Raw genomic sequence first — 23,528 nt, forward strand, 5'->3', positions numbered from 1 at the left:
CACCCTGTGGTGACAGCTGCTGCTGACGCAATCTTATTTTAAGCTGCACAGCCAACCAGATTTTCAGTGGAAAATCAGAAGTCTTGCTAGGCAGAAGCCCCAACTTAGTGATTCTGGTGGGCACTAAGAAAGCTGTTACTGGGCACCATATTGGGGACCCTGGTCTAAACCTAGAAGAGTCCAAGGTGCGTGAAGGCCAAAAGCATAAGAGCATAAGAAAGGTCATGCTGGATCAGAGCCAGGCCCATCAAGTCCAGCAGTCTGTTCACATGTCCAGCAGTGGCCAACCAGGTGCCTCTCGGAAGGCCACAAACAAGACAACTGCAGCAGCATTGTCCTACCTGTGTTCCAAAGCACCTCATATAATAGGCATGCTCCTCTGATCCAGGAGAATAGGTATGCAGCATGACTAGTATCCATTTTGACTAGCACCCATGAATAGCCCTCTCCTCCATGAACATGTCCACTCCCCTCTTCAAGCCTTCTAAATTGGCAGCCATCACCACATCCTGGGGCAGGGAGTTCCACAATTGAACTATGTGTTGTGTGAAAAAATACTTCCTTTTATCTGTTTTGAATCTGTCACCCTCCAGCTTCAACAGATGACCCCACGTTCTAGTATTATGGGAGAGGGAGAAAAACCTCTCCCTGTCCACTCTCTCCAAACCATGCATTTTATAGACCTCTATCATGTCTCCCCTTAGCCACCTTCTTTCCAAGCTAAACAGCCCTACGCGTCTTAACCTCTCCCCATAGGCAGTTGCTCTAGCCCCCTAATCATTGTGGTTGCTCTTTTTTGCACCTTCTCAAGCTCTGTATTATCCCTTTTTAGGTGTGGTGGCCAGAACTGTACAGTATTCCAAGTGTGGAATTTGCCTTTTTTACAGCATCCAGTATGGTGTAGTGGTCAAGAGCAGGTTGGTTCCCCTCTCCTCATGAAGCCTGCTGCATGACCTTGGGCCAGTCAGTTATCTCCGAGCTCTCAGCCCCACCTACTTCACAAGGTGTCTGTTGTGGGGAGAAGGAAAGGCGATCGTAAGCTGGTTTGAGACGCCTTAAGGAAGAGAAAATTGGGGTATAAAAACCAACTCTTCTGCTTCCCTCTACTGGAGACAATGTGGAGCTTCGTCAGCAGTAATTCCCCAGCTTTGATTGGTGAGGGGGAGATTAAGCATTTCGGGACTGAAGACTTTCGTGGGGTTTGTGGGTAACAACTTACAGGCTACTAACTTTTGTGGACTTACCAATAAGACAAGAACTGAACAAAACTGGCTTTATTAACCAAAATATAGTTTTAGGACTTGAAAGTTACAACACACAAGCATTCCAAGCCCTCAGAGGTTTCCCCCTTGCAAACAGGCACTCTGGCACAACCATTTGGGCAAAAGAAAGCCTCTCCGGTTGGCAACACTGCATTTTCACCCTCAGTTCCCCTAGGATTGGTTATGTCAAGCCTTTAGAAAGGCTGTCGTTGCTTAGGTTCTTAGCAAGAATTGTTAGAAGTCTCAGGTTCTAAGGAGCCTATCGACAGCGTCCAGTCATAATTCACATCTGCCTCATGTTATTTCATATTAACGGAATTTAAACTCATCTCCGCCAAGAAACACCCAGTCATCTCAATGGCTATCCTCTTAACAGCGGGGGGACAGAGGAGGAGAAATGTAAGCCTTTTATTCTCTACTTTTATTCAGCTGGATCCTGCAGACCTGTCCCACAAATGGTGCTTCCGCTCCATGGTAGGTTCCTTGAACTGCCATTAGCACAACGGACATGAAAGATCCAACCCGTTATCTTTCCCTTTAAGGAAAATCCATTGGGTGTTCATTTATTGACATTTCAAGCACCCCTTTTCAGAACCTACCAGACACAAAATCCACTGTGAGCATTTCCAGTGCAAGCCCTTTTCAAGCGGGAAAAGAAAAGCCACAGAACAAGACTCAAAAGCTCAGCAGGACGAGTTGCAAACACTTCCCAAATTCAGACCGACGTGCCTTCCCTTGCCCTTAATTGTACCTCTTCTCTGACCTTTCCAACACGTGTGGCTTTAAATCCGGTACCCAGCCGGGTCACTTTGGCTCTGCAAGCAATCCTCCCAAGTCCTGACTGTTAGGGTTTTTTGTAGGCCTCCTCCCGCCCGACAGAGCGTGGCTGCTTCCCGGCCCGGCCAGCTCCCCTGCCTCCCCCCTGCTTCCTCTTGGCCTGGCCCTGGGACTCCGGTTTCAGTGTTTCCACCCAGAAGGCATCAAAAGACCCAGGAGCCTGGTATCCTGGCTCTTGAGTGTCCAGAGGATCTTTGCTCAGCAAAACGCATATGGCGGGGATGTTGCGCTTGACCGTCAACGGATCGAGTCCCACCTCGGGCACGATGGGCTCCCAGATCTCCTCTGTTTGCCGGAAGAACACCTTGGTGATCTGGTGGAGGCCGCTGAGCCGCCGCTTCATGATCTCCACGCAGGTGATGGTCTTGCTGATGGCTTTGCCGGCGCCGCTGAAGAGGACCTGCCTCACCGGATCCAGCTCCATCTTGCCGATGGCGTAGCCCATCAGGTTCCGGATTTTGCTGCCGTCCTTCACTTTCATCTCGATGATGTCTGTGGGCAGGTTGCTGAAAGGGAGTGGAGACGGCTTCTCCACGGTCTTGGACTTCTGGTAGTTCTCCATGATTCACCCTGTGGCAGAGGAAGGGGAGAGAACGGCCATTATCAATACATCCAGAGGATTAATTAAAGTATTGTCGAAGGCTTTCACGGTCAGAGTTCATCGGTTCTTGTAGGTTATTCGGGCTGTGTGACCACGGTCACACAGCCCAGATAACCTACAAGAACCGATTAATTAAAGATTTGGCTGCAAATATTATAGGATACTTTACGTCTCCAACCTTTTTGCACTGCGGGGGTCGCTGCTACCATTCAGGGTTGTCTTGCTTTTGAGTATATTTTAAAAAACTTGATTTTATTTGTACCCCCCCCCCTTTTCTGGCAAAGCCAAGCTCTTAACTCAAGTGAGCCTTTTGCAAAAAAGGAGGGAGCTCCCCCCCAAACACACTGCCTGCATCTGGCAAAGGGGGTTCCTGGCCAGCAAAACCTGCACTGAACCCAAACCTTGCCCTTCGTTGGGTTGCCAACCTCCAGGTGGTGCCGGGCGTCCTGCCAGGATTACAACTGATTTCCAGACTAGAGATCAGTTCATCGGGAGGGAAATAGCAGCTTCAGAGGGCCAACGGCACGGTATCCCTTAGATTCCAGATGAAATCCTTCCCCCTGATATGGCAAACAAGGGTTCGTGGGGGGAGAGAGAGACCGGAGATCGTTATTTCAAGAAAACAGTTTACTTGCAGCTGCTGACTCAGAGGCCCTAATGGGCAGAAATCTCTGAGCCCCAATCATACTGAGGAAGGGATATTTATCCAAATTCAAGATATGACAACCCATCAACATTCAGGGTAGGCTGATAACACTCTAGACATCGAGGCGGCAGTAGAGTAACAGTAGAATAACAGTTTCACCCAGTTCTTGTTATGGTTTACTGTAACCCTCCATGACTCTTGCCCCAATTCCTTAGCACACAGACATACAGAGATATTCTGCCCAGCAACAAGCTATTCCCTGGTTGCCCTAATACATTTTACAGAAAGGAAAAGAAATTATTATAAATTGCTAAATCAGTGGATCTTCCATAGTCAGGGGAAGTCTACCTGCTGTCACACTCCCAAATCCCCCCTTACACAGGCACCTCCCTCAAATCTCCAGGGATTTCCCAGGCTGTGGTGGGCAACCTTGTTTAACTTTGCATGCCCCCTCCCCTTTCACATCAAGCTTTGAGAACTGCGGGACTTCATGCAAACTCATGCAAAAAATAGTTGCTGCTGCAAAGCCCACACCTCCCCCTTTGCAACTCCAGCCTAGGCTGCAAGGGGAGCGCTTTACAGAAATCTCCACTCTGCACATGCCCAGAGGCATGTCGGGGATGCTTCCCCCTCCCTCTTTCCAAAATGGGAGGGGGGGGAGAAAGCAGAAGGGCTTTATCCCCCCCCCCCGCCCCACTCACCGGCCTCCTCTCTGCACACCAAGCTGGCAGCACGCGCGCCCTCCCAGGAAAGGGATCAACGACGCATGCGCGCGGAAGAGGGACCGGGCGGCCAAAGGGGAACGCGCGTGCGCACAAGCACCGCTCGCGGAGCCGAGCGTACGGGGGAGGGAACGAAGCTCCGCCCCCGTTCCGCCTCCTCTGATTGGCTCGGCAGAGGCTGACGCAGGGCCCGCCCCCCTCCAACCTCGTGGCTATGTCCTCTCCGGCCGGCAGGGGGCGCCCCGAGAAAGCAACCTGCTCGCGCGTTCGCAGCGCAACGTGTGAACGCGCGCGTGTATCGTTGAGCCAAGAGAAAGGAGATTTCCACCGTGCAAGCAACCACTAGTTACAAAACCTGGCTGTGCCTGGGTGAGAACTGGGAAGAAAGTTCTCCTCTTTGGTACTATTTTTGCATCAAAACCAAGGGGAAGGTTTTCTTCCTTGCATTGCCTCTGAGCAGCGGTTCCCAGGAGCACTTGGTGCTCCATGAAGAGACTGGAAAGAAAAAAATACTACTGTCATTGGGTTTACTATATAGGTGCTAGGTGCAAATTAGCGCTCCGTGACCAATTTCTTTCCTGAAAAGCGCTCTGTGACTCAAAAAGTTTGCAGTAGTAGAAAAGAGCAAGAGTCCAGGAGCACCTTAAAGACTAACAAAAATATTTTCTGGCAAGGTATGAGCTTTCGTGAGCCACAGCTCACGAAAGCTCATACCCTGCCAGAAAATATTTTTGTTAAGTCTTTAAGGTGCTACTGGACTCTTGCTCTTTTCTACTACTGCAGACAGACTAACACGGCTGCCCACTGTGAATTATCAAAAAGTTTGGGAACCGCTGCCTTTGAGGCAGTGAGCTCCGACCCTCGAAAGCTCGCGACGGCCCCCGTAAGAAAATAATTCTACGCTTGATTGATAAAATGAAATCTAGCTGAGAATCCTCTGTATGCCCTCGCCTACTTTGACCGGATTGATCTACGATTCTGTCTTGTCGGGGATGCTCTAGGCTGATCCTGCACTGAGCAAGGGGTTGGACTAGATGGCCACTAGGGTCTGTTGCGGTGGCGGCTGGGCAGCCGGTTGGGCTGGCGGAGCTTGCGAGGTGTGTTGATGCTGGGATCGGGTTTGCACAGCCAGCATAGGTAGGGCCCCACGTTGCGTAGGGGTGAACAGAGAGTTGGTGGGTCTTTCGAGTTTTACCGGATATTGTGGTAAACGGGAGAGGGCATCCGCGAGAACGTTCTGTTTCCCAGGGACGTGCTTCAGGGTGAAACGGAACTGAGCAAAGAACTCCGCCCACCGTTGTTGTTTCGCCGATAGCTTATGGGACCCCGTGAGGGCAGCTAGATTTTTGTGATCGGTCCAAACTTCAAAGGGTATTTTAGACCCTTCCAAGAATTGTCGCCATAAAGTCAGTGCATGATGAACTGCAGAGGCCTCTTTCTCCCAGATGGGCCAGTTTAATTGAGCGTGCGCAAATTTTTTTGAAAAGTAAGCGCAAGGGTGAAGAAGACCGTCCGGTCCTTGCTGGAGGAGAGCCCCTCCCATGGCTACATCGGAAGCATCGACTTGCACAATGAACATTTGATTTGGGTCTGGGTGCCGTAGCACCGGCTCCGAAGTGAAGAGGCGTTTGAGGGCCAGAAAGGCGGCTTGGCATTGCTCAGTCCATAGGATCTTTGCGGAGGGCAAGGCAGCCGAGCTTACTTTTCCTTTAGTTTTCAGCAGGTCCGTAATGGGTAGAGCCACTTGGGCGAAGTTAGGGATGAATCCCCGATAGAAGTTTGCAAAACCCAGAAATTGCTGTACTTGCTTACGGTTGGTGGGGGGAGTCCAATCGAGGACGGCTTGGACTTTGGCGGGGTCCATGCGAAGACCTTGGTGGGAGATGATGTATCCCAAAAACGTGAGTTTGCTTTGGTGAAATTCACACTTAGCTAGTTTAGCGAACAGTTGATGGTTACGCAGGCGTTGTAGAACTTCTCTGACCAGAGTCACATGTTCGTCCATAGTTTTCGAATAAATGAGAATGTCATCTAAGTAGACCACCACCCCACGATATAGAAGGTCATGTAGGATTTCATTGATGAGTTGCATGAAGACCCCCGGGGCCCCTTTTAATCCGAACGGCATTACAAGGAATTCATACATTCCGAAACAGCTAGAGAAGGCAGTGAGGTGTTCATCTCCTTCGCGGATACGGACTCGGTAGTAGGCTTCCACCAAGTCTAATTTAGAGAACACACGGCCTTCCTGTAATTGTCCCAAAATATCCGATATTAATGGGATAGGATAGGCGTTGGTTTGGGTAACCGCATTGAGCTTTCTGAAGTCAATGCACAGGCGAAGGTCGCCCTCTTTTTTCCGGACGAAAAACGCGGGGGCCGAGTTTGGGGCATTCGAAGGGCGAATGAACCCTCTGGCGAGGTTTTTGTCCAAAAAGTCCCGGAGGACAGTGCGCTCGGAAGCGCTCATAGGGTAAATCTTACTTTTGGTTAATGTGCAGTCCTTTACTACTTCAATCGCACAGTCTGAGGCCCGGTGGGGGGGTAAGGCATCACATTCCTTAAGGTCGAAGACATCTTCAAAGTCCCGGTATACAGCGGGTAGAGCCGGTGGTACTGGGGCAGTAGAGGTTAACGCTGGAACGGGCGGAAATGGCAGAGCAAAGTTTTGCCGATGCTGGTCGCAGGTGGGACTAGCGAAAGAAATAGTGTCTGTTTCCCAATCAATACTGGGACTATGTCCTTTAATCCAGTTAATTCCCAAGACCACTTCAAATCGGATAGGGGCTATAGTGAAGTCTATTTGTTCCCAGTGGGAACCAATTCCCATTGCCACCCCTATGGTGCGATGATCAACTGGACCCCCCTGGAATTGGCTCCCGTCCATTTGAGCAAATTGGACGGGGGCGGGTAAAGCCTCTGAGTCGGCTCTGAGGGCAGCAAACGTGGCTTCGCTTATGAGAGTGCGACAGCAACCGGAGTCAATTAGTGCTTTGACGGGGATTTGTGGACCTCCGTTAAGTTGTTGTAAAACTGCATCTACGTAGACGGTGGAGTCCACTTCTTTGATTTTGGTAGGAGCATTCGGTTTGATAGGAAGATCCTGAGAGGTCTGTGGAGATGCTCCATTCACCACAGACCGGAGCCGTTTTTTGACAAGTCGAGGGGAGATTCCAGGTTTAAGGCTGGAGAAATCCAAGGGTTTTCCTCATCCGAAGAGGGAAAGCTGTCCCCCAATGGGGCACTTGTAATCCGAGACCCGGCGGGGTCGTTGGAAGTAGGCAGGGAGGCTGGGTCCCCGGCATGGAGTGCAGAGGGTGTGGGCCTTCCCGGAGCTGCGCTGCGGGTGGCCGCGGTGCCTCTGCGTGGTGGACGACCTCGGGCGCGGGTGGTCGTGCTGAGACGAAATAATTCCTGGCGGCGTGGGCAAACGGCTGCAAAGTGGCCCATTTCTCCGCATGTAAGACAGGCACCCCTCTGAAATCGGACTTCACGTTCCTGGAGCGGACGTGGGGGATTTCGTGGGACGAGCAGTGGTGCCTTGGGTTGAGGCTTTTGGGTGCCCTTCTCCTTGTGCTTTTGACGGACGAGAGAAATAAAGCGGCGGCGGCTTTCCACTTCCTCGGCTAATAGGATCCAGCCTTCGAGGGTATCGGGATCGCCCCGCATGTAAGACCAGTTCAGAATGTCAGGATGCAAGGCTTCCCTGAAATGATGGATTAGGGTGGTCTCGGGCCAACCTACAATTTTACTTGCCAGTCGCTGAAATTCATCGGCAAATTCCCGAACTGTAGCAGAGCCTTGTTTTAATTGTAAAAGTTCCGTTTTGGCTCTTTCTCCCAGGAAGGGGTCCTCAAACCTCCTTCTCAGGGCAGTCATGAAGTTGTTGAGGGAACGAATCGCACGAGAGCGGGTGTCAAACTGGAGGACCATCCAGTCAGCCGCTTTGCCTGTCAGGAGGGAAGCTACGTACCGCACCCGGCTATCTTCCGTGGGGAAAAGTTGACCTTGTTCTCGCATATAACTGTCCACTTGATGCAAGAAACAAGGCAAAGTCTCAAGAGATCCGTCATACGTAGTCCTCAATTTGAGTTGCTTCCAAGGGCCGGGCGCGGACTGACCCGGTTGCACGGGTGGTCCGGGCGGAGGAGCAACAGGAGCTCCAGGAGGCAAGGGTGGAGCAGGCACATTAGCAGGTGGTTGCACGGGTGGTCGGAGCGGAGGAGCAACAGGAGCTCCAGGAGGTAAGGGTGGAGCAGGCACATTAGCGGGTGGTTGTACGGGTACCGCCTGACCCGGTATCGGAACGGGCTGTCTCTGAGCTATCAGGGTTTGTTGTAATTGCCTGTTCTCGTGAAGCATAAGTTCCATTACTTCTTGGAGTTGATCCACACGGTCGGAGAGCTCCCGATTCTGGGCTCGTAAAAGATGAACCTCCTCACTTGGGCCCCCAGTAAGATGAGGCTTACTGGTTCGGAAGCTCGTGGCCCATTGAGAGCTATCCCCATATAAATCCTCGTCTTCAGACTCATCTGAGTCTCGACGTCGGTCAGCCAAACGGCGTGCGCGTTGGGTCGTACGCGACGGGACAAACGCCGGGGAAAAGGTGAGACCTGATAGTCCCAGTACATAGTCCTTGGGGCGCGTGTCCACGTTCGCCTGATTCCTTGCTGCAGCCGCCCTGGCTGCTTCCGCCGCCTCTCTCTCTCTTGCGACCCTAGCCGCTTCGGCGGCTTGCTGATCCGCAAGAACTTTGGCGTTCTCAAGTCTTAGGGCAGCCTCTGCCGTAATGCGCGGCAAAAGTTCTGTCTCGAGGAGCAAGAGTATGGGGTCAGGTTCCCCGCCCAGCAGAGGTTGTACTCGAACCGCCAGTGCGGATGCCTCGGCTCCAAACGTCGGGGTCAAAACTTGAGCCAAGGTGGCTACCGGGGTGTCCTTTGTACATTCCACAAGGAGAAGAGCGGTGCTAATAGCGACTCGCTTGGCCTCAGCCTGGCAGCTGGCCGCATCCGGGATCAGGGAAAAACCCTCCGGTGGGGCTCCCGCCATGGTAGAAAGAGTTTGTCGAGAAATAAGATTATCCAGAAGTCCAGTTAATATTTGTAAATCCTCAGTCGCCAATCGGGCATCGTCCAGTAATTGATCCAAGTCCTGAAGATCTAAACGAGCATCAGTATCCTCCGATGTTAACATCCAGAGACGTCCTGTAAGAGATTGCCACTGCGCGTGTACCAGTCCCCTCAAGCGGCAAACCTCTCGGTTCGTCCGGAAAAGTTCAGCAATTAAGTCCTGTAACAGAGTAGGGTCCTCTGAGAAGGGCTCCAGGGTAGTAGATCACCTGGAGAGCTGCACAGCTCCCATCCAAGTGGCAGGCGAACCCCCCTGGGCTCCAGCCTGGCTAGGAGAACGGTGAAGATGAGTGATAGCTGTCATAATGTCAGCCCTTGGCCCACAGAACCAGAAATCACCACAAAGTCGTATAGAGTCCAAACAGGTGGATTTTACTGATCAAATAGGCATACAGTGCAAACGAATAAAATGACAGCTATGAAAGGCTCACTAGCTGGGAGATATTATAAGGCAGGAAAGGCGGGAGATTACACGCAGGAATACAGTTTCCCAGGAGCTGAGTTCCCAGGCTTAGGCTTAGGCATGCGACCTTGGGGGGCAGACAATACAGCACAGAGACAGAGGCAATAACGAAACCGAGATAGCAGCCTGACAGGACCCTTCCAATTCTATGATTCCATGGTCATTCCTTTGATTTGGAACTTGTTTGGAAACGACCTCTCGGTTTGATACCATCTCATCCCATCCAACTTTCTGTGGGCAGCTTTAAGCAGGAATGTATCTGCCTCGCGGACGAATGCTTCGTACATAAGATGAAGCGAGTTCTGGCTGGGGAAAGAAAGAAAGAAAGAGAAAGAAAGAAAGAAAGAAAGAAAGGAAAGAAAGAAAAAGAAAGAAAGAAAGAAAGAAAAAGAAAGAAAGAAAGAAAGAAAGAAAGAAAAAGAAAGAAAGAAAGAGAAAGAAAGAAAGAAAGAAAGAAAGAAAGAAAGAAAGAAAGAAAGAAAGAAAGAAAGAAAGAAAGAAAGAAAGAAAGAAAGAAAGAAAGAAAGAAAGAAAGAAAGCTTCATTTGGAATAAAGTCTTTTCGCCTTTAAGGTGGCGCTGGACTCCTGTTTTATTTCTTATTTTTCTTATTTTATTGACTTAGTTTATGTCTTGCCTTTCTCTCAAGGCAGGTTACAGAACGTAGAGAGCACTTCAGACAGCATAAAGCATCCAGTGAGCCCTGCAGTAGGACCAGGATCGCAGCATCAGAAAAAAACGCAAACAGAAAACGGACTAAAGCAGGACACATCATAAATAGGGCTGCCAGGTCCCTCTTTGCCACCGACGGGAGGTTTTTGGGGCGGAGCCTGAGGAGGGCGGGGTTTGGAGAGGGGAGGGACTTCAATGCCATAGAGTCCAATTGCCAAAGCGGCCATCTTCTCCAGCTGAACTGATCTCTATTGGCTGGAGATCAGCTGTAATAGCGGGATATCTCCAGCTAGTACCTGGGGGTTGGCAACCTTAATCATAAACAATACATAACGTGGTTTGCAAAGGTGGAAGGCAACCCTGGTCCCTGTGGGAGGATGAGCGTGATAAAGATTGCAATAGGCTACAATCCTGTTTCCTTTTAAAAGTGCCCATAATGGACCGTTCTGTTATATTGCACTTCTGATCTCTTTTTAACAACGCCTTCCTGAACCTTTCTATTCTGCGCAACATGCGGAACGGTAGAAGGGGGGGAGCCACAGACTTCCCGTTCTGGAATTACCTTTCAGCCCTGATCTACTCTTTATCGCTAATGTGTGTGTGTTTTTATTAATAAATAATGGGATGCATCACATCAAACAAAAAGGCAATTTAACAGAAGCGAGAGCGCCTACAAAGAGAGCGCCTACAAAGTTTGTGGAGGCAAGTTAGGAAATGCTTTTTTTCTCCCTTTGAAAAGGAGCCTCTTACCATACTTTGCGGAAGAGAAGGGGACAGTTTGACAAACAGGAGGGGCCTCGGCCCTTGTCAAGCAGTTCGAGCTGAAAGTATCTTAAGCAGCACCATATTTTACATTTTAAAACCCCACCTTCTGGCCCTACCGCATAGCTTATATATTTTTTTTAACTGCCTACAGCTGCAGTTCACTGCATACTTCCTTGGAAGAAAGCTCTAAGGAACTGGGTGGGATTTACTCCTGAGGAAACATGCAAAGAACAGGTAGTTAAATATTGCAAGTAAAAAACAATATTAAGCACACCAGTCAATCCATTTCCGAGAATGATTTCATTGCAGCTCGTGAATTCACCCTATGAGTCTTCCCCCGGGAAAGCTGGGAAGCCAGGAGGGTAATAGGACACCAGGAGGAGCTCAGGGTGGATGGCACAAGCCGCCTGCAGCTTCTTCTTCGTGGTTGGATTGAGAAACCTCATTGTCAGCCTGGAAAGAGGAAAAAGAAGAAACACTAGAAGCAGGAAAGAGGCGTTCAACAACTTGCTAATGCCAAGAAGGGGCAGCAGCTGGTTCCTACTTGTGCCAGTGAGAGCTCTACCAAGTGTAATACTAGTCATCTGTTGGGCAAGCTCTGCAGGGGAAAATCTCCAAGGTGGCAACTGGAAGCTGAGGGCATTCACTGACAATATTTTCCAGAGACCTGGAAGTCCCCAGGAAGATGGCAACAAGTCCATCAGATTATTTCCTGTGCTCGCCATCTCCCAGGGGGCTGGCTGGGGGTGTTGAAGAGCTTGGCACCCCGGAGAGAAGCTAGAGGTTGGTTGCCCGCCCCTGCTGTTGGTGACAAGACCGGAGTGGAAGCGGTAAGTGCATATAGCAGGCCCCTTTGAACACACGAAGCTGCTTGATACTGAATCAGACCCTCAGTCCATCAAAGTCAGTATTGTCTACTCAGACCGGCAGCGGCTCTCCAGGGTCTCAGGCAGAGGTCTTCCACATCACCTACTGGCCTAGTCCCTTTAACTGGAGATGCAGGGGATTGAACCTGGGACCTTCTGCATGCCAAGCAGATGCTCTATCACTGAGCCACAGCCCTTCTCCATTGCTCTCCAGGGTCTCAGGCTCAGAAAGGTCTTTCACATCACCTACTTGCCCAGTTCCTTTAACTGGAGATGCCGGGGATTGAACCTGGGACCTTCTGCATGCCAAGCAGATGCTCTATCACTGAGCCACAGCCCCTCCCATTTCCCCAAGATGTTGAGTACATAACACAGCACCCCCTTCTTTAGAAAAAAAATAGAATCTGCTTTGAAAAACTGTTCTGGGGAGTTAGTAGTGTCACCACGCTAGCCAATCAGTGCTGTGCAAAGACAACCAAGCCAAACCACTTTTTCCCTTGCAGAGAAGTTTGGAAGACTGTAGTGGAGGGAAGGCAGGTTTACGTTCCCCGCCGTTTGACTGTAGAAGTAGCGTATGCCACCAAATGCATCTGCAAGTTGATGGAGACTAACATCGGTGCCTGGTTCCAAGCAGCCCATCTCTGCCCTGGGAATTTAATACAGGCTGGTGGACAGAATTGTGGACTCCTGACTGCCAGGATGAAGGTTCTCGCTCAGCCACGGACGGTTGCTCTCACCCAGTCTGGTGCCTGGGCCACAGTCTGAAAATAACACCCCCGCACTGTCCCGTCCTCACTCTTTCAAGCCGAAACTTCGGCTGTACAGACTTGCTTGGCACAGAAGATTGTTATGAGTTTGCAGACGATGAATTGGGTCTTCCCTATGAGCGTGGCCTGCCGTGGCACACCCAAGAGGAGCCAGAGGGGATGAGAGAATAATGGGGAAACTGCTTGGACTGTAGATCAGGCCTACGCTGTGCTCAAGAACCAGCGGAGCTCAGAAGAGGTGAGACCCTCTCCCAGGTGAAGGAGAGAAGAAGATGAGTTGGTTTTTATATGCCAATTTTCTCTGCCTTTTCAGGAGTCTCAAACCGGCTTACCATCACCTTCCCTTCCCCTCCCCACAACAGACACCTTGTGAGGTAGGTGGGGCTGAGAGAGTTCAGAGAGAGCTGTGACTGGCCCAAGGTCACCCAGCAGACTTCATGTGGAGAAGTGGGGAAACCAACCCGGTTCTCCAGATTAGAGTCTGCCTCTCTTAACCACTACCCCACACCGATGCTCCAAAAACCACGTTAATTAAAAACCATATCTCACATCTCACCTAGCTATGCTCCCTTTAAATCTACCCCTTTGAAGATATTAGGCCCTGAATTAGGGATGCCAGCCTCCAGGTGAGGCATAGAGACCTCCCAGAATCACATCTCCAGACTAAAGGGATCTGTTTAGAATCGGGCACACCGTGCTGGGAACTGGCTGAGTCACCTCGGAGTGCCTCCTCTTTCTGGGGATCTGATGCTGGGACGCCATACCTATGAGGAAAGGCTAAGGACTTTGAGTTGGGGGGTTTAGAGAAAATATTACCAAGAGGGGGCATAACAGAGGTTTCTAAAGTTATGCATGGAGCAGAGAAAGGGCTCAGGAGCAATCCTTGGCATCTCCAATGAACTACTCATGGGTAGCAGGTACTGGGGTAAGGCCTTTGTCCGAGGCCTCAGAGAGTCCTTCATATGGGCCGAGAGCCACGTTACCATTAAATGACACCACCGGTCCGGACACTTACGCCAGTCTCTGGAGTGTGCAGCTCGGCCTCTTCAGCGCCGCGCTCAGCTGCCTGACGCCTTCATCTCCCAGCCGGTTCTCGCCCAGGCCCAGCTCTGCCAGGGTCTCGCTGGTTCCCAAGACGGAGGCCAAGTCCTCACATACAGCAGCCGTGAGCCCGCAGCTGTGCAACCTGCCAAGCAAGACCAGGAGATGCATGGCCTCCTCAAGACACGCTCATTTATCACGTCTGCAGACTGACGGAGGCAGGAAGGGAGCAGGTTGGCTGTGGACCATGAATAGGGTTGCCAACCTCCAGGTGGTTATACAGTACAAACTGACCGCACTTGTGGTGGTTCCATCCACAATAAATTCAGATGACCATACAACAACGATGTTGATGTCTTTTGGATGTGATTACAGTTCTTGGCATTGATATGTGTATGTCAGATTATTGGATTATTTGATGTGAATACAATTCTTTAGATCGGTGTGTATATTAACCGGAATTGCTAATTTTTTCAAACCTCCAGGTGGTGGCTGGAGATCTCCCACTATTACAACTGATCTGCAGGTGACAGGGATCAGACCCCCTGGAGAAAATGGCCGCTTTGGAAGGTGGACTCTATGGCACAGTACCACACTGAAGTCCCTCCCTTCCTTAAACCCTACCCTCCTCAGGCTCCACCCCTAAAATCTCCAGGTATTTCCCAACCTGAAGTTGGCCACCCTAGCCATGAAGCCCCCAAGATACAGGGTCTCCTCGGCTGGGTGGCCCCCATTTCTGCCTCAGGTCCCACACATGTCGCTTGGGGATGTTAATGCTGATCTACCTGAGAGGGTACCCTGACCTGGTTGGCCCAGGCTAGCCTGAACTCATCAGGTCTTGGAAGCTAAGTAGGGTCAGCCCTGGTTAGGGCTTGGTTGGGAGGCCACCGAGGAAGTCCAGGGTTGCCACACAGAGGCAGGCAATGGCAAACCACCTGTCTCTTGCCTTGAAAACCCTACGGGGTTTCCATACATTGGCTGTGGTTGCCAGCACTTTCCTCCACCACCACCTAATAGGGTAGCTAGGAGGGTTACTATGTTGAAGAACAAGGGGATGAAAAGGGTGGAAAGACAGTTGTACCTAGTTGCAACCGAGGATGCAGAGACAGGCTCAGGGGCCACCAAAGGGGAGAGACTGACCTTCCTGCATCCAGGGCCAAGCTTGCTGATTGCATTGGTAGCCTGTCCATCTCCCATTACGTAACTCAAGACAGATAACATCAGGGGTACCCGAGAGGCTTCCCCCCAAAGCACTGACCAGACTCACGGGTGCTTCATCCTGACCCTGCTCTGGGATATGACAGCAAGTGACCCCATAAATAAAAGAAGAAGAGGAAGAAGAGTTGGTCTTTATACCCCACTTTTCTCTACCTTTAAGGAGAACCAAAGCAGCTTACAATTTCCTTCCCTTCCTCTCCCCACAACAGACACCTTGTGAGGTCGGTGGGGCTGAGAGAGTTCGAAGAGAACTGTGACTGGCCCAAGGTCATCCAGCAGGCTTCATGTGGAGGACCGGGGAATCAAATCCGGTTCTCCAGATTAGAGTCCGCCGCTCATGTGTAGGAGTGGGGAAACCAACCCGCTTCTCCAGCTTAGAGCCCACCGCTCATGGGGAAACCAACCTGGTTCTCCAGATTACAGTCTGTTGCTCATGTGGAGGAGCAGGGAATCAAACCTGGTTCTCCAGATTAAAGTCCGCCACTCTGAACCACTACACCACTCTAGTTTTGAAACTTGGAATTGCAGAACCAGAGAGGCCACAATCCAGATACAGAGGTGGTGGTGGGGGGGGCATACCTGCTTCCCACGTGGCGTTGTTCCCCAGTCTGAATTCTACCCCACTCCCTTCCTGGCTTGTAGCTTTTATTTGCCCACAAGGAAAAACGGGTGGCATGTCACTGGGTACCGATATGTTTCCCCCACCCCCATGGGCAAATCCCAGACCCAGCCAATGAGGCCCCCACAGGTGAGCGCTGATCCATCCAGGGGTATCCCATCAATACGTCTGGTTTGGTCCTCGGTGTTGCCAACTTCCTGGCTTGTCCTGCTCCTGTGCCTTTCCTGGGGAAAGCTTTTCCCATCACTTGATTTCCTGGGAAAATGTTCTTGCTCCCGAAGCTCTTGCATGCAAGGTTGCTCTTCAAGGCTCAGGAGAAGCAGGGTCAAGACAAATCAGTTGGCAACCTGGTGGAAAAGCTCTTGCGCTCTGAGCAAAGGCGAGTCTCTACCAAGTTGCTTTGACAGAAGCCACTCGCTGGATGGCACTAGGGCATCAGCAGAGGGGTCTGCAGAGCAGGTTGGTACCCTGATCCTGACTGTGGTCGGGGCCTGGGCCCTGTTAAATCAAGCAGGCTGTGTCTAACCCTAGCATCCCTCCCTACAGCCCCAGGAAGCCAGATTTGAGCAAGCCACATACAAGAGTCTTTGCAGCCTGGATTGTGGGTGCTTCAGCCCCCCACACAGTTGCTGGACTCCCAGATCTCCCAGGTGATTCTCTCCCAGATCCAGCTCAGTTAGGCACTGGTTAGATTCCAGGAACAGTGACAAGGACTCGCAGGCCGCAGCTGTAAGATTGCAAGAATTCAGCCTGCAAGAGAAAAAAACAGGTCAGGAAGGACGCTTTGGCATTTGGTAGCAAGCTGGTAGCAAGCTGCTGTCAGGGAATCGAGAAGAGTCAAGCAAGAGTCAAGTGGCGCAGAGTGGCTCACGATCAGAGTTAGATCCCAACGGAAGTTGGTTTCAGGTGGACGACTCAAGGTTGACTCCGCCTTCCATCCTTCCGAGGTCGGTAAAATGAGTAGAGGAAGAAGAGCTGCCTTTCTCTACCTTTAAGGAGTCTCAAAGCAGCTTACAATCACCTTCCCTTCCCCTCCCCACAACAGTCACCCTGAGAGGTAGGTGGGGCTAAGAAAGTTCGTAAGAGAACTGTGACTGGCCAAGGACACACAGCAGGCTTCATGTGGAGGAGTGGGGAATCAAACCTGGTACTCCAGAATAGAGTCCACCACTCTTAACCACTACACTATGCTAGCTCTCAGCTTGTTGAGGGTAAAGTGTAGATGACTGGGGAAGACAATGGCAAACTACCCTGTAAACATAGCCTACCTAGTAAGCGTGGTGTAGTGGTTAAGAGAGGTGGTTTGGAGCGGTGGACTCTATCTGGAGAACTGGGTTTGATTCCCCCCACCTCCACATGAGCAGCGGAGGCTAATCTGGTGAGCTGGATTTGTTTCCCCACTCCTGCACACGAAGCCAGCTGGGTGACCTTGGGCCAGTCACACACTCTCAGCTCCACCTACCTTCACAAGGTGTCTGTTGTGGGGAGGGGAAGGAACGGTGATTGTAAGCCAGTTTGAGTTTCCCTTAAGTGGCAGAAAAAGGCGGCATATAAAAACCAACTCTTCTTCTCCTCCTAGTAAACATCGTGATGTGATGTCACCCCATGGGTCAGTAATGACCCAGTACTTGCACAGGAGACTACTTTTACCTTTTAAATCCAGCCATGGCCATCCCAAACTCATCACAGTTTAGGAGCTATGCAGGGTTGGCCAGACTTATTTTGGTGCATTTTATTACAAAATATAAAACACAATTCCATCAGACAACAGAAGGCCTCCAATAGACCATGCAGCAGGACTGGGATGACAAAATCAGAATGAAAAGGCAAACATGACCACTATCTAAGGCATATCCCATAATGTTCAAAGGGGATCATAAAGGTAGAAGACAACTCAGTACAGGCTAGGTGATTCTCTACAAGACACCTTGGAATAGACGATTATCCTCCTCTCTTATCGAAGCGACCAGCCACTTACCGGAGACTCTGGAGTTTACTACCCGAGTGGATCAATCTGTCACACAAACAAATCACACCCAAGTCACGCAATGGATTGTCACCCAGGTCCAGAGTGGTCAGACCCTGGTTCGTCTCCACAACTGAGGCGAGAGTTTCACATGAAGCAGTCGACAGTCCACAGCGATTCAGCCTGAAAAAGTAGAAACAGTGCAGGGATAATACAAAAGGATATTGACTTACTTCATCTATACACCGTCTTTCTTCTCGACGGGGACCCAAACGGCTTACATCCTTTTCCTTTCCTCCATTTCATCCTCACAGCAACCCTGTAAGGTAGCTCAGGCTATGAGCGCATAGCTTCCTAGCAAGCTTCCATGGCAGAGCAGAGATTCGAATTTGGGTCTCCTGGATTCCAGTCCGGCAGTCTAACCACTACATTGCACTGGATAACAAGTAGCGGACGGATCAAAAGGGCTTTGAGCCTGCCGTGTCTTTGCATAGCCGGGGGGAAGATCGTGTCTCATTTCAGTAACAGCGGCCAACCCACACTGATTCCCAGTGGCTTCAGCACATGCCGATCCACTACTCATCTGCATGTAGCTTAGGCTACATCGAGGAGAGCCAGGGTGGTGCATTGGTTAAGAGCGGTGGACTCTGATCTGGAGAACCGGGTTCGATTCCCCACTCCTCCACATGAGCGGCAGAGGCTAATCTGGTGAACTGGGTTGGTTTCCCCACTCCTCCACATGAAGCCAGCTGGGTGACCTTGGGCTAGTCACAGCTCTCTTAGAGCTCTCTCAGCCCCACCTACCTCCCAGGGCGTCTGTTGTGGGGAGGGGAAGGGAAAGTGATTGTAAGCCGGTTTGAGTCTCCCTTAAGTGGTAGAGAAAGTCGGCATATAAAAACCAACTGTTCTTCTTCTTCATGTGCTGAAGTAGCCGGACGTTTGCATGGGATGGCCGGCCAATCCACAGAGGTCATGTTGGCAAGGAACGTTTTCAGAAAATATACCCCTTTCCCCACCCATGGAAGCATGCAAGGAAAAGTTTGAGCAGACTGAACAGAACCAGCCCACTGACTGAGAACAGTCCTGTGAGATCCAAGTTGGGGGGGGGGGGGCTAACCCGGATTCCTGTTGGCCACACAGGCTGGCCTTAAATGCAGCAGCCCTCACTTAATGCTTGTCCCTCCACAACTGTCCCTTTACAGCTATACTGCCTCTGAACATGGGGGTTCGATTTAGCTATGATGGCTTATGGCTATTGACAGACGTGTCTTCCAATACAGCAAGCTTCCAAAACCTCCTAATCTTCTAACATCCTTTTTTAAAAGGAGCCCTAGAGATGTGAAGGCCCAGAGAAAAACAATCCACCCCGATTTTTCCCTAGGGCTTTTGTCATTTTTTTCTTATGGAAAAAATGGAACGTTTTGGGGATCACTGCGAAAAAGAGGATTTCCCCCCCTCTTTGAAATGAGTGGAATGAATGTTAAGACAAGGTTTTATTCACTCAAAGTATATAGCAAAAAAAAAGCAATTTGGGAGATCACTAAAAAAAAAGCACTCCTATGAAATATATATTTTTTGGAATGAGTGAAATGTGCCAAAATAGCATGGGGTGCATCAGCTTGCAATTCTTGCTTTAGTCTTAGATATATTTTCAATTTTGCTTGTAGAAAACTAAAACGTTTACATTTTAAAATTATATAAATATGCCAATTAATAAACACTACATGCTAATTAAGTTAATGACGCACCTGATAATGTAAAAGCAGCAAAATAAGTTTAGGTTTGATAGGAAGGTAAGCATGGCAAATATTTCATTTTCCCCCAAAACTAGTTTTTCTAAAAAAAGGGACACTTTTTATCCCCATGGATTCAAACTTTCTCAAAATTTTACATCTTTAGGCTGACAGGACACTGATGAAAAATAGATGAGCACCCATTCTGGATAGAAGGCACTAAACTGTGTACTCAGGATCGTCAAGAGGTTGCTCTGTGAATTTCCCCAAATACTTACTGGATGGCTGAAGACGCCAGGAGTCCAGGTAAGAGCTGCTCAAGTCCTGCAGGGCTCAACGTATAGCCAGAGAGCCAAAGTGAGTGGGAAACCTCCGAAGCTGACAGGCAAAAGGAAAGAGCTTCCAAATCCAGCTCAGTAGAGAGCTGATCTCGAAGATCCAGGCTGTGGACATGTCCCATCACGCTCTTAGCAAACTCAATGTCCTCCATCTCATAGACGCAACGGCACAGTTCCATCAAGTCCTGTTGTCTCCTGAAAGAATGGTGCTTGGCTTCCTCTTCCACCCACCTCAACAATTCCTGCAAGAGTCCCCTCCTAGACGTCTTGCAGTGCCATGTTTTCTGAAGGGCACTCAACCTCTTCATGTTAGAGAGGCCAAAGAGGAAACGCAACAACATGGAGTAGTCACCGCCCTGTTCCTTCCTGCTTCCCAAAACCTTATTCAGGTCTGTCCGAGATGATCCAGAGTTCTCATCTTTCTCCAGAAGGAAGGACAAGGCTGCAAAGAATTCCTGGAAACTTAAGTGGGTGAACTTATACGTGGCTGCTCGGAAGACATCTCGGCGGAGGACCCTGCCACTGGCAGAAAGGGCTTCCAAGTCTGGGTGGCTCAGGCTGTGTGCTTTCCACATTTCTTCATCAAAGACAATCATTTTGCAGAGCACCCCGTCTTTGGCCAGGGAGCACAGGCCTTCCAGGTTGCTCGGCCGGGAGCGACCCTCGAGGAAACTAAACAGGAGCCGCGTGTGAATTTCAGTGAGTGTCGCTGTCTCTGGGACCACCTTGAGGAGGCCGCTTTGTGGCTTCTGTCTGAAGACGGAGCAGATAATCCAACAGACCATGGGAAGGAAGCACATGCTGAAAAGGGTTTCGTTTCTCTGTATGATTTCGAAGGCTCGGGTGGCTTCTTCATGGTTCCCAAAGAAGCGGTGGAAATACTCCTTCCTCTGAGCTGGGCGAAACCCCAGAACCTCCACAAACTGTGGTGACTTCAGGCTTAGCTGGAGGGACCCTAGAGCGGTGGGCCTTGAGGTCACAATAAGGTGGCTCTTGGCAAGGAGCTTTTTCTCAAGTAGACCCCTCACCAAGTCCCAAGGGGCCTGCTTTTTGTGGAGGTCTCCGCTCAGCATCTCACTCAGGAGACTGGGGGACTTCAGTTCATCAAAACCATCCACAATGACCAGGATGCTGTCTTGGTGCATGAAGATGTCCTCCTCTAGAAGAGTTCCTGGAGGGCAGAGGGTGAGTAGCAGGTCAACCATGCTCACGGGCTCCCCGTCATGGTCCATCGCTCCACAAGGGATGTAGAAGACGTAGTCAAACCTTTCCTGCCAAAGCTTGCCAGATGCCCAGTCCAGCATGATCTTCCACGTGGCTGTAGTTTTTCCCACCCCGGCAGGTCCCAACAACACGGTGGTTCGGGAGTTCTGGCACTGGCCATCCGAATCAAACAGACTCTTCAGGCTGACCTCAAGGAAGTCTTTCGGGCGAGCCTCCATCTCCCGGTGCTTCCGCTCCACAGCTGACAGTTCGTGGGCTCTCCCCTGCGGGCACGGGGTCCTCGTCAGAAGCAACTCTGTGTAGCTTTGGCAGAGGGTCACCATTGTGCCCGGGTGGACGGGCTGCTCCCATCGGCTTCGAAAGGTCTCCTGGATATGCTGTTTGTACTTCTTCCTGCAATCTAGTGGAACCGCACAGAAGAGGCAATTGGGCACCGTTCCCCAATCATCCTGCTTCAGAGTAGCACACTTATCATGTAAAGGCCAATTCTGCCAAGGAGCTCAGGGTAACTTATGTGGTCTTTCCCTCCCATTTTATGCCCACAATAACCCTGTGAGGTAGATTAGGCTGGGAGACAGTATGTGTGTGTGTGTCTGTGTGTGTCTGGCCCTGGCTCTACAAAATGCTTTTAGAAACCTGACATTTCTGCAGCAAAGAAACCTACACTATTTGAAAAGAATAAAATAGTTTAGACTCAGATGTGTCTCTTTTACCTAGCGTGGTGTAGTGGTTAAGAGCGGTGGACTCTAATCTGGTGAACCGGGTTCAATTCCCCACTTCTCCACATGACCTTGGGCTAGTCACAGTTCTCTCTGAACTCTCTCAGCCCCGTCTACCTCACAAGGTGTCTGTTGTGGGGAGAGGAAGAGAAGGCGACTGTGAGCTGCTTTGAGATTCTTTAAAGGTAGAGAAAAGCAGGGTATAAAAACCAACCCTCCTTCTTCTAATCTCAATTTTTGCAAAATTTGGGACTTGGAGAAGGGAAAGGAATGATTAGTTAGTGGAGGCATCTGTGTGTGTGTGTGAGAGAGAGAGCATTCTCTCCCATCTAGAGAAAAGATAGACAGACAAGCTCCATAAGTCCTATTATATACCACTATACCTGTGGCTAATTTCATAAAAAGCAAAATGCCGCCACCAAGCCTATGTGAAAGTCATATCCCCCAATATGATTGCTACCTTCTTTCTTCTGGCATGACATGCAGAAGATGAAAAGGCAAAGCATTTCCAGCAGAGACAGAATTGCAACGCCTGTTGAATTTCAGCCTACCAGGCAACCAATTAAAAAAAATGACAACCCTATTTTGAATTTTTGTATTCCTTCAACTCCACTGAAGTTCTTGAACAGCCACAAAAGACCAGTAGAAGACTGAGTATAACATACTTGGTAATAAAATACAACCCACCCATTATTACCAAAATTGAAGAGTTTCTAACACAACCACACCACATAGCAATAATAACTGAACCTCAAAATTAAGGTTGCCAACCTCCAGGAGCGGCCTGGAATTCTCCTGGAATTCAAGTGTTCTCCAAGGCTGCAGAGATCAGTTCCCCTGGAGGAGATGGCTTCATGGACAGTGAACTGTAGGGCACCCACATCCCTGCTGAGCTCTCTCTCTTCCCCAGGCGCCACCTTCCCATGGCACTTCCCCCAAATCTCCGGGAATTCCCCAAACTGGAGCTGGCAACCTTGCTAAACAGCAACCAACACAAGACCATAAAGAGGAGAAAGAACTGAAAAGCCATCTGGAAAATGCCCAATAAGCTTCCAGGCACGGAGACAGGGGGGCATTCCAGAGTTGGGGGTGTGGGGCATCCACTGAGAAAACTACCTGTCTCCGTTCTGTAGGTGGGAGGACATGGGGGGCTGAGAGGGCAGCATGGTGTACGTGGGGGCAAGCTAGGGTTGCCGAATCTGAGGTGGGGAACTGGAGATTTGGTGATGACGCCTGGGAAGGGTGGGACCTCGGCGGGGTGTAATGCCACAGAGTCCACCCTCTTTCTCCAGGGGAACTGCTCATCCAGAGATCAAGTGCAATTCTGGGAGATCTCCAGGACACACCTGGAGGTTGGCAACCCTAGGGCAAGCAGGTGGCCCTGGACGTGCCGAGGCCATCCAAACTAGGGTTGCCAGCTCTGGGCTGGGAAATACCTGGAGATTTTGGGGCGGAGCCTGAGGAAGGCGGGGTTTGGGGAGGGGCGGGACTACAGTGGGGTATAATGCCATCGAGACCACCTTCCGAAGTGGCCGTTCGCTCCAGGAGAACTGATCTCTATCGGCTGGAGATCAGTTGTAATCCCAGGAGCTGTCCGGCTAGTACCTGGAGCGTGGCAAACCTAATCCCAACCCGGCCCCTAAGGGCAGGTCCCTTACCGTGCCATTTCCACTTTTGGAGCCTGGCGGCCGAACCCTGCAGGTGGATGGCCTGGAGGACCTGGGCGGCCACGTCTCGGGCCCCCTCCTCCCCGTAGGCCTGCAGGAGCAGCTGCACGGTGTCCACGGTGTCGGCGTCCCGCACCGCGCTCCAGGGGATGGGGGCCTTCCCCTCCATCCTCAGGAAGCACAGCTTGTTTTTAAAGCGCTTGAAGTTCTCCCCACGCAGGTCGTCCAGGGCGAAAAGGAGGGCATCTTCGAGGGGCTCGGCTGCCTCTTCCAT

General features: G+C 50.6%; 2 protein-coding genes across 2 annotated transcripts; both read right to left on the reverse strand.

Moving 5' to 3' along the window:
• Positions 1-2,106: 2,106 nt before the first annotated feature.
• RPP25L (ribonuclease P/MRP subunit p25 like) lies at positions 2,107-2,666 on the reverse strand. The gene has a single exon (XM_056848726.1). It carries the CDS (start codon positions 2,659-2,661, stop codon positions 2,107-2,109), a length of 555 nt encoding a protein of 184 aa, XP_056704704.1. The 5' UTR covers positions 2,662-2,666.
• An 8,753-nt stretch (positions 2,667-11,419) lies between these two features.
• On the reverse strand, positions 11,420-23,528 carry LOC130476728 (NACHT, LRR and PYD domains-containing protein 3-like). The gene is made up of 6 exons (XM_056848703.1): positions 23,246-23,528; positions 19,585-21,268; positions 17,586-17,756; positions 16,187-16,357; positions 13,745-13,915; positions 11,420-11,549 (listed from the first exon to the last, which is right to left on the reverse strand). The coding sequence occupies exons 1-6, from the start codon at positions 23,526-23,528 to the stop codon at positions 11,420-11,422; spliced, it is 2,610 nt and encodes an 869-aa protein (XP_056704681.1).

Source organism: Euleptes europaea, chromosome 4 (genome assembly GCF_029931775.1).
Source record: "Euleptes europaea isolate rEulEur1 chromosome 4, rEulEur1.hap1, whole genome shotgun sequence".
Taxonomy (NCBI): domain Eukaryota; kingdom Metazoa; phylum Chordata; class Lepidosauria; order Squamata; family Sphaerodactylidae; genus Euleptes; species Euleptes europaea.

What these genes read in the sequence shown, in the direction of transcription:
- LOC130476728 (XM_056848703.1), bottom strand. Translation starts at nt 23,528, where the DNA reads ATGGAAGAGGCAGCCGAGCCCCTCGAAGATGCCCTCCTTTTCGCCCTG. An exon ending in AGTAAACTCCAGAGTCTCCG is followed by an intron (nt 16,358 to 17,585) that starts GTAAGTGGCTGG and finishes TTTCTCTTGCAG; the next exon opens with GCTGAATTCTTGCAATCTTA. An exon ending in TGCACACTCCAGAGACTGGC is followed by an intron (nt 11,550 to 13,744) that starts GTAAGTGTCCGG and finishes TCCTCTTTCCAG; the next exon opens with GCTGACAATGAGGTTTCTCA.
- RPP25L (XM_056848726.1), bottom strand. Translation starts at nt 2,661, where the DNA reads ATGGAGAACTACCAGAAGTCCAAGACCGTGGAGAAGCCGTCTCCACTC.